Below are 15,294 nucleotides of genomic sequence, written 5' to 3'. Positions count from 1 at the left end.
CCTGGTATCTGGTGGTAGTTGTTTTACTGAATTATTTGCCAGCTTTTGTTTTGAAGCCGAGAAAGTTCGCTTCGCATGAGATTCCTGGTGCGGATGTCAAGATCCAAGTTTGTCTCCGCACCCATGGACTAGTTGTGCAGCGCTAAAATGTCCACAGAAAGAGTTCCACATCCCCCGATTCACTGTCGGAGATGATTCCTATGTAGACGCCTTCGAAACCAAATCCTCGGTGGCATCAGCCATGGCACGCAGTTCATTCTCGTCAATCGAAGCTGAAGCCTCCATGTACGTCGCTCCCGGATTGTTTAGCCGTCCTCTAATTTCAAGACAGTGAAGGTGGAGCATTCGGCTTCAGTGCTGCCATAAGCGCTGGCTTCTCGCAAAGTGAGAGCGGTGCTCTGAGCAGTACAAACACCGTTGACACTAGTACCATGAACATCACTTACAACGTAAGTTTTTCGTCTTTGTTCTTTTACCGTCAAACAGCTCATGAAGCCTTTTAATTAGTTCCCTCGAGTCGTTCTGTATTTGGATCAGTTTGGTGTCGCCCTGTCACAAGAATGCGCGGACGACCTAGTGCATGTGAAGGATGCGTCGTCCTTGATCGCTTTCCATCACAAATACGGTAGAACTTAATGAAAACCTCTCCGAAGCAAGGCTGATTAGTAACAGGCCATTTCTTTGCCACCCGCATTGAACTGGGAGGCAGGCTCTTTTCATCTGAAAAGTTTTCCGCCCTTGGCACGGCAAAGGAAGATGAGGCCGCTTCGGCGATGAAGATTGCTGCCGCTGCATCCTTTTCGTCTAGTTTTGTGTCTGGAAGCGCCAGCTATGGCCAGGAGGATCAGACAAATTCCAAAAATTCCAAATCAAACCGATCCATGCAGAGCGCTATTTCATGGCAGGCCCAGGGCGGAGACACCTTGCTTTGCAACAAGTAAGTTGCTGTTTTGCGCCTTCCCCCAATCCACCTAAATTGACGTTCTCGTGTAGCCCTCCTGCGTGGTGCCCCACTGTTGCTCCGCCTCAGAATTGGAGAGTAATCAAGGTAACACCAGTTCACATCTCGTGACTATACATGTACCTGCTCTGATACCAGATTACAGCAAGAGGATGTCACTCCGCTCGGCGAGTTCATTGGCCAGATCCCCGGCTATGAAGATGTTCCAGCGAAGTTCAAGACCATTGCGGAGGTTACAAGGAAGAAGGAGACGGTTAGCTTCTGCATCAAATTGACCGACTATCAAAGAAAAGACAAGAAGGTTCCTGAGTATATGTCACTGCGCCATGCCAACAACATCAGTAAGTACTTTTTATACCCCACCAATGTCAGGGTAGAAAAGTAACCTTTTTCTCAAAAGAACGAGAGGTGGAAGAGGCAATGGGGAAGAACAAGGACGGTAAATGGACAGATCGAGCTCCAGATCGCATCATGTCGCTCTACAACAACGGATGGAAGGGAATTTCTTTCGAAGAAAGCAGCGAGGACGCTGTCTTTGATGTTGAAGTTGAGACGTTGTTGGAGCAAACCCCCGCAGTAGGTTTTCCCCACATCCTAAAAAGCACTATCTAACGGAGCCGACAAGCTCGAATTTGGGAAACGGTACCAAATCTACAACCGGAAGCAAAAGCTTTGGCTTCAATCTTTCACAATTCGTATTAAAGACGAGGAAGTTACCTTACTTGGCGCCGGTCCTAAGTCCCAAGCGACACTCTTCGAGTTCAGGGATCAGCATCGAGAGGGGCCGATCCGAAATGGGGAAAGCGCTAGTTTGATGGTTTACGGGCCTGATGGAAAGCAGAAGGGTTTGATCGCCAAGGCAATAAACACCCATTCCACTTCCATCGGTGCAATGCCCTACAGTGTCAAGAACGAGACCTGGATACGTTTCTCGACTTTGTCGGTTGTGGACCAGAAGGATGTGCCCGTATAAAGGCGCAATTCTGCAGAGCAGGTTGGGACTATCGGATGTTACGTTTTTTGGAGGACAGATGGAATGATTGGTTCTCGGTGACCCATCAGTTAGTTGCGGCCCCGCAACTGATTAGTGAATAATGTAATTCACAGCCAAGCTGCGCACCGAAAATTATCTAGTCTATATTGCAAAAACTCTCGTAGTAGAAAACGGTAAGAATGATAGGGACATTCTATCCCATGGGGGTGGGGTTACCGTGGCTCAATAGGGTTAGGGTTTTGAAGTAACTTTAGAACAAATTGGTGAAACTGAATTCGAGCGCGTCTCTATGTTCATCTCCCCTCTATGACTCAATCCCTTTTGCGACAACGTTGTACAACATGTCGCTTTCATTTACTAGAAAAGGCCCTTCCGAATAAACTCTTTGGTTTGTGATCTTTCAGCAACATTATCCAGCTCGAAGTGGATGATGGTAGAATATTCCGAGATTGTAGATTGGGGAGTCCTGTGGTCAACCCCGGCGGATATTGATTCTGGGCACCCAGGAGACTTTTGCCAAACCTGTCTTACTCTGCTTGATCACCCAAAACACAAAAATAAACAGACAAGCGTGATGAATCGACACGAAATTCTTGCCACAACGACAAGAGCAGGGGATCTCAAAAAAACCTTGATCTCGGGTTTGATCCAGAATGGTTGCATGAGAAAATCACCTAGTGGGAACGGGCTGACCCCACTGCAACTTGAGGAGCAACTGTTGTTATCACTTGCGTTGGATTCTTGGACCAGTCCATTTCAGCAAGCATTCATGGCAATGAGATTATATTTCATTGATAAGAATTGGATTTACCGGGAAGTGCTCCTTGGATTGGCTAGACGTAGAGCGATTGGAAAAGAATCATTAGGACTGGACGGTCGCCACATAGGAAAAATTTTCAACGAATTAAAAAAGCCGGAGAAATTGATGAGAAGGAAGTTCAGCAAAAAGCAAATAAGCCGATGAGACTGATGATGAAACAAGTCCGCACCATATTTGGCGATTTCAGTGTCTCGACATTTATACGACTGGTAATAAATTGGGCTGATTCGCTTCCATAAAATACGTCTCATTTTGTCCAATAATGCTTCCATTTTTGATTTCTGAACATCTACGATTATGCGCTTATAGTTCTAGACCCGTTTTCTGTGAGTTAGGTTGTGCAACTAATTTTTAATGACAGTGACTATAAAGTAAGAAGATATCCTGTTTCTTAATCATTGAGAGAAGAGCGACAACCCAAATCACATTTACTCGAATCTTTTCAACTTCACCATGCTATCTAAAAGAATTCTGTTCATTGCTGTCTACTTGGGCTCAGTCGCCGCCCAATTCGGGCCTTCCGGCGCACATTTACAATCAGGCACTGAGAAATGCGAATGCTCGGGCAGCCAGGTCTCATGCGGTTCTTTCGATATTTGCGGCGTTGGTAACACCGATGCCTCTGTCGAACTACAAAGCAGCTGTACTGCAACACTCACCTGCACTAACAGAGGCGGTAATACAGTCGATGTTAAGACGCAGTCTGTCACTACGTCCTCCAACGTTGTCAGAATAGATGCTAGAGATGGCTGTGTGAGAATCCCTTCAGTGCAACTTAACGAGCCATCGGCTAGTCAACTCGAGCCTGCTGCAAAGTGCCCAAACGGGAACTGGAGAAAAAGCGTCGTTGCTGGAAGCGTTAATTGTGACTTTTCTGAAACAGTGACGTTTGCTGGATGCCAAAGTACATTTACTACTATATCAGGCTCGTGTCTTCCTGCCTGATACATATCCAGAGATTAGTGAGCTCGTCAAAATGTTGTCTATGGAAATTTTCAAAACAGTTGTGGTGTATGTATTCATGTTCCAATTTGTTCATTCTGTTTGTTTTGTCCCATGAAAAGCTGTGAACGTTTCTTATGCTCCTTTATATGCTTTTCTATTAGTAATGATGAGCCTTTAGCTTAGCCTATAGGGCGTGAACATTTAAATTGGATAATTGAATTAACGAGAATTTTTGAATTTTTGACTTAGAGCTAAGTGATACCTTGTTAATTAGGATTTGTAAGATTATCGTGGTGTGATCCCCAACATACTATATTTTCTTCAAATTTACTGCCTTCACGTCTGTTTCTGGCACATGCGCCGGCAGGCTATTCCAATACCGGTTAATTTAGGAAATAGAGCCTAGATGAAGCCGGAAGTTTAGCCATCATTTCCCCCAAGCCTAGTATACATCGCAAAAGTACTTATATAGGTGGATGAAGGATCTCTCAGGTCAGGATTGCCCCCTTTCTAATATATTCTATACATCCAATCAATACTATATAAAGCTTGCTTTATCATATGCTCACAGCTTATTTTCCTAATTTTATCAAGGTCTTCCGCATCATATAATTAATCATGTCTAGTCAGTCCTACATCATCACCATACGAGTTTCTCTCGAAAAATACAATAACAAGATTGACTTCATTAAATGGTATAGTTCAGCCTAGGGAAATTGAATTGGCAGCCGGGAAGTAACTCTGGTAGGTGAGGATAGCGATCAGCCTAACGCCTCCTACGGTCTGCCCCATCACAGTATCCCTGTCCGTGTCCAACTCTTCACGTGGCATCGTCCAGGTTTTAAATTAGATAATTTCGAAAACTGTGGTCACTGACAGTTGAGTAGGCAACTGTTATTATCATCTTCTTTATTTTTTTCCGCAATTTGTATCAAAACCAGTGATGGGATTCGTTTTTGGAGCACAAAGATTTGCACGAATAACTGATAAATTAGAAGGCGCGATGTCCTCTCACATTATCAGAAACAAGGAACGTCTCGCAAGCTTCCATGCAGCGAGCCTCGCAACCGTAACTTCCCCAAGATTAGTAGAATTCACACAGGTCAGGCTAAGATTCACATACCTGCGACGCCGATATTAGCCTATCTCTTAGGAGTGCACACAGTGGCTGTACAGTAGATCAGCTAGTCGGCTGCTATGGCGGAGATATCTGCACATGGACACCTTGACCCTCTAATCAAAACTCATATCTTTATTCGGCTGGTGTGAATGGCAGTGCATCTGGTGGGAATCATACCTGTATCTCTCACAGGCACTGTCTGGCTTGTAATCCTCGATGTATCCTATAAATGTCAGTACAGTGGAAATTCGGTTCTGGGCGAAAGGAAAGAACTTATCAGGTGACTCAGACACAAGCCTGCTCGACTTTGGAGAGTCAGGTGAATAAATTGTAGAGCAAAATTGCCGGGTAGAGGACATATTTATATACTTTGCGGCTCGTCTTGTTGCGTAAGTGCGATGCTTGGTAGAAAGCGCTGGGGACACCTCGTAATTGAGGCCTTTTGAGACTCATTCAGATGCTCAGCGGGAGAGACGAGCAATCTTGGTGTCGAGAATGGATGGCGAGTCGGTCAGGAAACGTTGGCTTACTGTTGAATCCTTCACGACCTCCAAACTGAGGATTTGTGGGAGATGCAATGACAGGGTCATATTTCTTGTTCTGGTACCTCATCTGTGAGCAAGTCAAAACGTTGATTCACCAAAAAGCGCCCACAATTTCAACCCTAGAAATCATGGAACTTTTTTCCTAGCCTCGCTTCAATGTTTTGTTGGTTGTGTGGAGATGTGAGTCTGTCCGTGTAGACTGTAGAAAGCGAGGTCACGGTCGGGCGTGTGGGTTAGCCAACGGTTACGTGCTTCGTCAAGTTCCATTGTCGCAAAACAGTCTTCCCCTTTCCTGATTTTCTCGTTCCTGCCCTTCCCTTCCATTTCAATGTTTCAGGGCCACAGCGTGCGCAGCACGCGTCACTAGTCTCATTGGTGCCGGTTGGATCCCAGGTCACGTTCCTTCTCGTGTTCGGTTGTCTCTTTTTGTCTCTTTGCTTCCTAATCATCCTGCTTTGTATGTTTTGCAAGGATCATCCATGTATTTCATTCCGTATACCCTTTCTGTCCGCTATCGTATGCTCTCTGCTCTCAAAGCTATCGCCTATAGCAATCTCCGCGGTACAAAAGGTGCTAAACCTATCGCTAGAGCTGTCGCTAGAAATATCGCGGTCTCTTGATAACCGCTACCGCCACCGAAATATACGGAAGCGTGTTGACGTTTAGCCCCAAAGAGCTAGCCCTTAGATCCCGACTAGATCGGCGACTAGTTCGCGGACTAAGCCACTCCGAATCACCTATCCGGGGCTGCATCCCCCAGAAGTGGACGCCCTTGATAATGAGAACGAAGAACCACACAAAATTACATGACTAGAGACCGCCGACGAAAGCGAGCCCTCGCCAGAGGCTCACACACCACCTCCTAAGAGGCGTTCTCGAAGACGACGTCAACATTATAAACTGATATACTTGCACAATCGAAATACAATACAATGGCTGATTAGCATATTCCTGGTCATTCTGTTTTCTAGAGTGATGCGGCTATTGGTCATATTACATGTCTTCTCATTGGTCAACGCTCATTGCATTGTCGAATATTAGTTATCAGTCACCGTAAAACGCCCCATTTTCCGTATTTTCTCGTCCCTGCCCTTCCATTTCATCGTTTCAGGGCCACAGCGAGCGCAGCGCGCGTCACCAGTGCATATCGGATCCCAGGTCACGTGATGTATATAGATTTATAGGAGTGGCTGCCTGTTAGGCAGACAATCCGCTAGGCAGCAGGGAGATGAGCTGCTGCAACTACAAATAGCTTGATCTCGCAATATAACTAGATCAATTATCACACTTGTAGCTTAATCCAGGGTTCAACTCGCGAGGGGTCGGGGTAAATGAAATCATCATCATTATCATCATCATCATCATCATCATCATCATCATCATCATCATCATCATCATCGTCTGTACTTCCAAGCACGCCACGTCTACATTAAGCTTGAACGAAGCGGGGCAGCCATGCATTCTTGGAAGTCGTACAGAGAAGATGATCTTGGTATATGACCGAAGCTTTTCCAGCATTCTGAATTTGTTTTTATCATATGTGAGCCTGGTATATAAGCCTTTGGATCCTTCCTCTTACGTTCAGCCATGAAGAAAACTCGCAAAGCTTCAAAAGACTCGACCGATGATCTAGAGCGCGTTGGCCCCTCACCTAACACATCAAATGGGGTGGCCCAGCAGACTATTCTCAGGCTTATTGCTAGCTGAGGCTACACAAATAATCTCGTATGACTGCCTTGGTATTGATCCTCCATGGTACAACGGTCTAGAAGCCTTAATGGAAATTCCAAATGATTCTTACACTATCTCTATCTCAACGATCGTCACGCTGACATTGTACATGTACATAGTTGGTATCCGGCGGGCGCAGAGAAAAAAAGGGAAAAGAAGAAAAGGATGAATCCTCAGCCTCCAGATCCCAGGGCAGGCAGGAAGCCTTTCCCACCTCTCCGCCGACCGTCCTCTATCTCTAAATCCGCGACTCCCCCCACTCCACCCGAGCTACCTGCCCCACAACGTACAGTCCAGGAGAAATTCTTTATCCGGACCACCTACTACACCACCATGGCCAGAGCCCTGTCATTCCAAGGACAAGTGCTCAATGGCGTCACCCCGCTTCAACTGGCTCAAAACGGCTTTCACTACCAACCACATACAAGCTCCGGTAGTCTGGCCTGCTGCTTTGTTTCTCGAAAGTTCAAGCGCCTAGACAGCTTTCAATATATACCTTTCCAAAAGACACAGCTCCCACACTCGAGAGACTGCTTATGGCAGGCCATCTACAATGACTTGAAACAACATTCCGAAACTGTTGATACACTTACCCCCTCAACGAACGCACGCCCACCACCTAGATTAACTCCCCTCCACCATTCTTCTCCGAATAGTGCAACTCTCAAGAAAATTACCACAAACGCTAGCACACAGACACCGACCCAATCAACACCAACAGTGCCCACTACTGTAATGAACAACCCATACACTCAACCTCCATCCACCACCAACATCGATCCAGAACCTCAACTACCTCTAACCTCCCACGCTCCCCAGCTTCATCTAACGATACCCTCCGTCACTCCCTCACTCTAAATCCAACAGAAAACCTATGCTTTCGTCCTCCAACATCCTGCCACGTCTATACCGCAACCGAATCCCCAAGTACAAGAACCTACTCTCCCCGCCAATCCCATACTCACCATCGAAGGTCTTCACCGCCGTTTTCACAATAAACCGTCACCGTTCTAGGTCGAGAATAAGACAAGCCAACGCTCAATAAAACGAACTCGGAACAAAAGTGCATCTGCCACACAGTCACTTTCCAAATTCTTAGCTTCAACTTTGCCTGCTTTCTCGCGGTTCCTAACAGAGACGCAGCCAAAATCGGACAGTTGCTGTCCGTCTCATTCGCATATCTATCACAGCCGCGCCATGAAGGCAGCCTAACGTCACAAACGGCACCTGGGCCACGACAGGCCTTGACGAGGCTCCAAGTTCGTTTTCAGGAAATGGGACATTACACATGTACATACAAGGATATATATAGCTGTTGTATCCTGTATATCGCCAAAAGCGAGAGGTCGAGGTAAACGATATCATCCATCCATCCATACTGTACATAGTTGTGCATTGAATGGTTTTTCCGGGTCAAGCCGATCACTCACTCCAGACGGATAAAGATGCATTTACATTCATCTAGCCCAGAAGTCAAACCTAGTGATATATCTCACACCGTGTATTTAAAATACCTAGGCGTACGGGTCCGGGGTAATTGCGGCAGAAACTTCAATCTCGAATAGGTAGTTGCGGTCCATCTCTATCGGCTTTACTTTGTTCATAGCCTCAATATCGAAGACTGAATCCTCTGGCAGGTATAACCTAGTAAAAGCGAGTATTAGCTGGGGTTACCGATTCCTGTCCGAGACTTATGGACAGTGATATAATTGTGGAGGCTCAGGGAATACACACACTATCATGTCCCTGAAGGGAAGCCCTGACCCCAGAAACTTCCATTCCATTTCTTTTTTGGGCATTTGCCTTCTGAGCTCGGGCACTCCAAATCTGCTGTAGAGGCGATTCAGGCTATCGAAACACATTAGTATTTACCCGGTTATATGCAAAGGGAAGTTAAAAGTACGCGGGCCTCATTCTATAGTACTGCGAGCAGTGCTCGAAGTACAGTTGGTTCTCATAGGACGCAACGAATTTCTTGCTGGATAGTTAGCTTAAAAAGTCGTTAGAAGGTAGATTCATATTAAGGAAGGTGAACTGACCAGTTCTAATCTGTTTTTTTGGGAACTCATATTGAGGGGGGCTTTGATCATTCGGTTTTGGTTAGATTTAATTTGAGATGTTGGGTGTTTCTGTTGTCAAAAGCCTTGGAGATTGGCAGGACGCGTGGAGATTTATATATTAGTAGGTGGGTAACCATCGGTTAACGCTAACACACCTCGAAAATAATCTGTAGCCACTATACATGTATACGCTATGTTCTATAACGTCAGAGGCGTTGTATAGCATAAAAGTAATGCAGATATTACCCCGTCGGTTTGACGATTGAAATTACATCCGCGTATAAAATGGAGCTCATGAGGGAAGATCGGCATCTTGGTGATAGCCACGTCACGATTAGTGGGTCAGACTATTCAGCTGAGATTCACTGAGGAGTTAATAAGATTTCAAAAGCCATACAGTGGAGCCAATTTAAGACAGACCACTCTATTGTGGTTTAGATATATTCAGTGAACGAGGGCCGAGCTCTACTGTATTAGAACAGCCCACGGGAAGTGAAAGCCAATAAGTATGTGCGCGAGGGAAATCTCTGCAGATGTATCACGTCATGATCCTCACCTGGAAACGAGAGTTCCTCGCCAAGCTTAATAGAGTCCATACTCAGCATACGCATAAGGGTTACGGTGCTTCGGGAGAAAGACGAGCTTCAGATTCCCATCCCCTCACTATCAGGTGATCACGTCTAGAAGTCAAATATTGTCTGCCCGCCTAGAAGGCGGTGTAATTAAAAGCACAAGATGGAACGCGACGGCATTAGCGATTTGGGTTATGATGATTTGCTCACCATATCGCAAAAAGATCTCTATCAGAAGGCTAATTTGAATGCGGAGAGTCTATTCGCAATGGCTTGACTTTGGAGCAAAAATGGTGCAACAATTATTGATTCGGGGATTGAGCAAATATATAACAAACTATTTTACAGAGTACGGACTCTACGGCTTCTAGAGGGCAAAAGGAGCGGCAAAGCGTAGCTAAATTGAGTATATTATATAGGCTTTGTCCAATACCAGCTTACTGGCTTAGGTCATGCGCCGAAAGCTGACAGCAAAATACTGCAGGAGCTGTCAGGAGGAATGATAAGCCAGAGCCGTGCATTCCAAAGACCTGCTTGATAATTGCCGAAGAAAAAGTTGGGCATTAATATGGGTCTTGAATTCGAGTGAGCAATTAATCAGATCTTGGTTGGGACCCGGCCAGAAGGAAGAATGTGATACATAGGTGGTTCGCGCAGATCATCCGGCCTTATTTTCAGTCAGTTTTATGTGGATCTCATCGTGCACGCAACGGGAAATTCCACTTGACTCGGCCGAAACTCTGTCACTTGGTATTCATACATAGAATTGGATATATACGTGATGACTGCTGGTCTGGACTCTGAATCAGCAATGTTTGCTGGTCCGTTCCAAGGTTATCTGGTAAAGCAGCCGTTGTGCCAAGGAATCAGGATATCTTGCCCTTTCAAGTTTGAGACCTCACTATTTTGCCTGACTCGAAACTCAGACCCAACTCGGAAAAGGGAGGATTGGAGAGAAACAGTAGGTTTTGACTTGAGTCTAATAGTTTCGGGATAAAAGAGGGTCTACTCGGTTGATAGCAGGGCAGGGCTTAGTGCGGGCAAGTACCGTGCACATACGAACGGCTTATAGACTCAGCTTTGCGTTTTGAGAGGTACGGTGTAAATTTCAAGTGGGCCAGTGAAAATCAGAATAGACTGAATGAGGTGTCGAGGACAATGTGGTTTAAGTGGTCAAACGAAGAGATCATTTCAGGCGGAGAGCAATTCTTTCCCTTGAAACCCTGCGCCATGGTGGCGGTTATTAGCGTCCGGTAGAATTTCGAAGGAGTTTAAACCACTTTGCATTGATAATTGTCGGCCAAAATTGTGGTACTCCGGGCATGCAGGCTACCCCTCTTTGAGATGGCATCTGCAACCAATGGTCTGCGCTAAGCAAGCCCAATATCGTATCAGTCAAGTGCTCAGCTTTTTCTCCGGATATCAAAATAAATAAATAGGCGGTTTACAGTAATCAGGAGCAGTCCCGGCTTCCACGCCTATTGGAAAGGGATTTTGAGGAGGGTGGAACAAGAGGGTTTACCAGATTGTCCAAGCACAGATCTCCTAAAGTTTGCCTTGTTTGCAGCGAAGGTTCTCGAAGCAGCGATATTTATAGAACATGTCAAGAAAAGTGGTCTTTACAGTACTAGCTTACTCGAGTTTTAGCAGCACCCATTTTGCTTACTCATTTGCTACAGTATAGATGGCTACTTCGCCAAGCCATACACCGCTTTTTGAGCACTGGTTAAATAGCGCAGCATCAGCTTGTCCTAGAAATTTACACTCATTCTATGATATCAGACCGACCATTGGTCTATTGTAGAACTAGCGCGTACCGTACCTCTTGGAATCGACAGATTCTCTCTTTGTCTCTGTATGGTAAACGGGGTACGCTCGGCATACCAGCGTCGTAACACGCTAGGAATGACTCCTGAAACCTGATAACGCTTCAACAGCAAGATCCATATAGATACAACAATCAATGCATCTCAATGGGACACCACAATACTAGCACATAACAGTATCTCTCAATCCGACAAAGTTGTTTGACGCACGAGCCAAGGGGCTGCGAGATACGGGTAATCTTGGCAGGAGCATTACAAGTAATTTAAAGAGCCTTCTACAGGTGTGTGTGTGTGTGTGTGTGTGTTTTCATTTACCCTGACCCCTCGCAATGAAAAGCGATATGTAGGCTACCTCAACTATATAGTTATATCCCTTTTAGGTACATGTAGATTGATCCACTTCCTAAAAACGAACTTAGAGCCTCGTCAAGGCCTCTCGTGGCCTAGTTGCCGTTCCCGTTGTTAGGCTGCCCTCGTGGCGCGCGACTGCGAAAGCGCTGTGACGTCTCAGCAAAGTCTAGCACGGCCTGGACCGTCTTGGCTCGCGAGACGGTGTCTGGTTTACCTTTTTTACCTTGTTTTGAGCCTTCTAGTAGACTCGATACGCTATTAAACGCGTTCTCCATTTCTCTTTTTAGCTTCCTTCGCAATTTCACCAGCCTTGGATAGTCCACAAGTATGTGGGTAACTGTTTCTTGCGTGCTGTAATCACAGCGGTCGTCGTCGTTATAGCTAATCTTCTTGCGGTAGGTGGACAGCTAATTGTGGCCCGTGTGTAGCTGCGTTAGTAGGTACGCCCGGCCTCTGGGCAGGCTTCTGTATAGCTTTTTGGTATGTGCCGTCGGTAAATTGTCGTTAATCTTTTGTAGATGACCGCCTTTATTGGATGTTCTCTATTCCTGTTTCTATTGAGTGGCGATTTTGCTATGGATGAACGTCTTTTTCTTTGTGAGTAGTGGGTGGAAGGGGTGAGATTTGTCTGGGGTGGCGGCGTGCTTTGTTATTTGGTCTGTAGTGTCGTTGTTGGGATTGTTATAATGTCCTGGGATCCACTGAAGGCGTAGCGCGATCCCTGCAGTCTGGATCTTGGTGGCAGCTTGGTGGATTGTGTGGACGATCTGTTGTCCTGACTTGTTTCTCACGTTCTTGATTGTTTGTAAGGCTGACTTGTTGTTGTAGAGTATAGTTGTAGTTGTTTGTTGATCTTCTGTTCTTGATTGTTGGTGGGCTATTTTGAACATTGTGCTGACTGTGTGGAAGATGTCTATTAGCTCTGCTATGTGGACTGACTAGCGGTCTATTGGCCTAACCTGGAACTATGCTATCACTGTGGCCCCCAAATGGTTGTTGTGTCTTGAGGTGTCTGAGTAGATGATAATGTCTGATGTTGACTGGATGGTCTTGGCCTGCTCTCTTGCTACTTCTTGGTCTGAGCTGACTTCGATCTCCACGAATGGGTCGACTTGTTATGGTGGTAGTGGCTGTGGGTTGATTGTCTTGAGCTTGTTGAGTCTTTCTAGGTCTATGGTCTTCAGTGCTTCTGCCAGTGGGAAGCGAGTGTATGACCCGATATTGTTTCTACGTTTTTGGGCTCGCAAGAGAGTCTCCTAAATGGGATGTTCTCGTGGTAGCGTATAGAGATTTGTAATGGTATGTTGGGCTTGGTGACGAAGGTGGATGTGGGTGGGAAGGATGTGTGTTTTTATTTCTAGGGTTGTTGTGGCTATTGTTCTGAATGCTGACAAAATACGGACCAACGAGGTTCTTTGCATTGTGTTCAGGTGCTGAAGGTGAGTTTTGTCTTTTAATGGGTCGTGCTATACCGTTGATGTATAATTAACTATTGGTGTGACGTATGATTGGTAGAGCTGTTGTATCTGTTCTGGGTGTAAATGTTGTAACCTTTCTAGAGTAATTGTGACTTTGGTTGCGTGTTTGATTGCTTGTTGTACGTGCTCCTTCTATTGTATCTTTTGGTTGAAACTCACGCCTAATAACTTGGCTGTGGGAGAGGGCGAGACTGTCGTTTCGTTCATGACTATTTGACGTTGTAAGTGTTTGGATTTCTTCTTGGTTAGGTGTATAAGCTTGGTCTTTTGAGCTGTGAAGCAGGACTAGTTTTGCGTGTCTATGTCTCGATGTGGGGGATGTCTTTAGATTGTATTTTGGCTAAATTCTCTTCTGTTGAGTGGCTTACTCTCTAGTGGAAATAGTCGTTGATAAATGTCGAGGTGTTACTGTGTAGAGTGATGGGTTGGTTTATTAAGTTGGTGTTGAAGAATGTAAAGATAATAGGGGATAGAGGAGACTTTTGTGCTAGTCTCGTGTTTTTCAAGGGTGCTATCTTGGTGTGGTAGTTATTAAATCCTATGCTAGTGTATCGATCGCTTATGAAGCTTGTTATCTATTTTTTGGCTATGGCTGGGATTCTTTTGGCTTGCAAGTAGGTATTGAGGCTGGCTTGTTGGACTTCGTTGAAGGTTCTTTTTAGGTTAAATGAGACGAGAATTACTACTTTGTGCTTGTACCATGCCTGGTCGACTGCGTTTGACAGTATTAGTAGGGTCTGTTTGGTGGTTCTTTCTGGACGTCTATTATATTGAGTATCTGGTAGTAACCTATGTTTTTTTGCGAGGTATGAGGGTCTTCGGGCTATTACGGCTTCGAGAAGCTTTCCTAGCGTGTTAAGGAGTGAGATCGGACGGTAGGTCTCAGGGACCGAGTAATCTGGCTTCCTGGGTTTTCTTAGTACCACGATTTTGGCGTTCCGCTATTGTTTTGGGTGGTACCCTAGACTTAGTGATGTGTTAAATATCCTGGTAATATGGTCTTTTAGGTGTTCCTATAATTGCTTTTATACGAGTATTGGTAGATTGTTTGCTCTTGGTGTGGTGGTCCCTTTTGTAGTTTTGAGTGATCGTTTAATCTCTACTTTGGTGAGAGGCTGTCACGGGAGCTCTAATGGTGTCGATGTTGTTGGATTGGCCTTGGGTGTATCTATTTTAGGGAAGAAAGAATGTAAGAAAGTTTGCGCCTTGTCTTTGTTCTCGGTAAGCTTCTGGTCGTTAACCTGCAGTGCTGGGACGCACCTCTAGGTCTCTTGTGGTTTTATGTAGGTGGCTGTTTTCCAGAGTTTTCTGTCTTCGGCTTTGTTTAGAAATTGTCTTCAATGTGATGCTTTGGCTTTTTTAATAGTCCGAGTCTACGTTCGTCGGCTTTGTTGTATTTTTTGGAAGGTAGCGGTGGAATTGGGATGGTCTCGCCCGAGCATTCTGCAGTTCTCTTGCTATCTTTGACGTAGTTGGTTAATATTGGTTTGTTGAACTTTGAAGTCTGGCGTGAACCACTGTTTGGAGTATGGCGTTGGGCGTTTGTCCGGTGTTAACTTATTTACTGTTGCTGTTGTTACTTTCGTTAGGGTTTGGATAGCCTCGTCTAGTGCTGGTCGAGTTTTAATTTCTTTCCTTAGGCCGACTCGCTGTACCACCTCCTCGCCAATTTTGTTCCAGTTCGCACGTTCGTAGGATTTTCTTATCTGTGTGGCTTGCTTGTTGTGGGCGTGGAGATTCCATTCGGAATACGTGGCGCGGTGGTCGGATCCGTAGTTTTCGTGGTAGAGATGACACTTGATTAGTAGCTCTGGCCGGTCCGTCACCGTTTGGTTAATGGTGGAATTCCTTCCTGGGTCGCCTAGCGACTAGTAGGTTGCTGTTCCTTGAG

General features: G+C 45.5%; 2 protein-coding genes across 2 annotated transcripts; both read left to right on the top strand.

Annotated features, from left to right (window-relative positions):
- Window positions 1–241: 241 nt before the first annotated feature.
- N7506_008220 (uncharacterized protein) lies at window positions 242–1,934 on the top strand (the record flags this gene model as incomplete). The annotated part of the gene is made up of 8 exons (XM_056957513.1): window positions 242–285; window positions 332–449; window positions 508–625; window positions 673–937; window positions 994–1,048; window positions 1,107–1,302; window positions 1,362–1,537; window positions 1,587–1,934. The coding sequence occupies 8 exons, from the start codon at window positions 242–244 to the stop codon at window positions 1,932–1,934; spliced, it is 1,320 nt and encodes a 439-aa protein (XP_056806903.1).
- Window positions 1,935–7,281: 5,347 nt separating this feature from the next.
- Window positions 7,282–7,974, top strand: N7506_008219 (uncharacterized protein; the record flags this gene model as incomplete). Its single annotated transcript, XM_056957512.1, has 1 exon — window positions 7,282–7,974. The coding sequence occupies one exon, from the start codon at window positions 7,282–7,284 to the stop codon at window positions 7,972–7,974; it is 693 nt and encodes a 230-aa protein (XP_056806902.1).
- Window positions 7,975–15,294: the final 7,320 nt, after the last annotated feature.

This window comes from Penicillium brevicompactum (genome assembly GCF_028827555.1).
Source record: "Penicillium brevicompactum strain IBT 35665 chromosome Unknown utg000006l_segment0_segment0, whole genome shotgun sequence".
Lineage (NCBI taxonomy): Eukaryota > Fungi > Ascomycota > Eurotiomycetes > Eurotiales > Aspergillaceae > Penicillium > Penicillium brevicompactum.
This window is presented reverse-complemented; position numbering and strand designations above follow the sequence as displayed.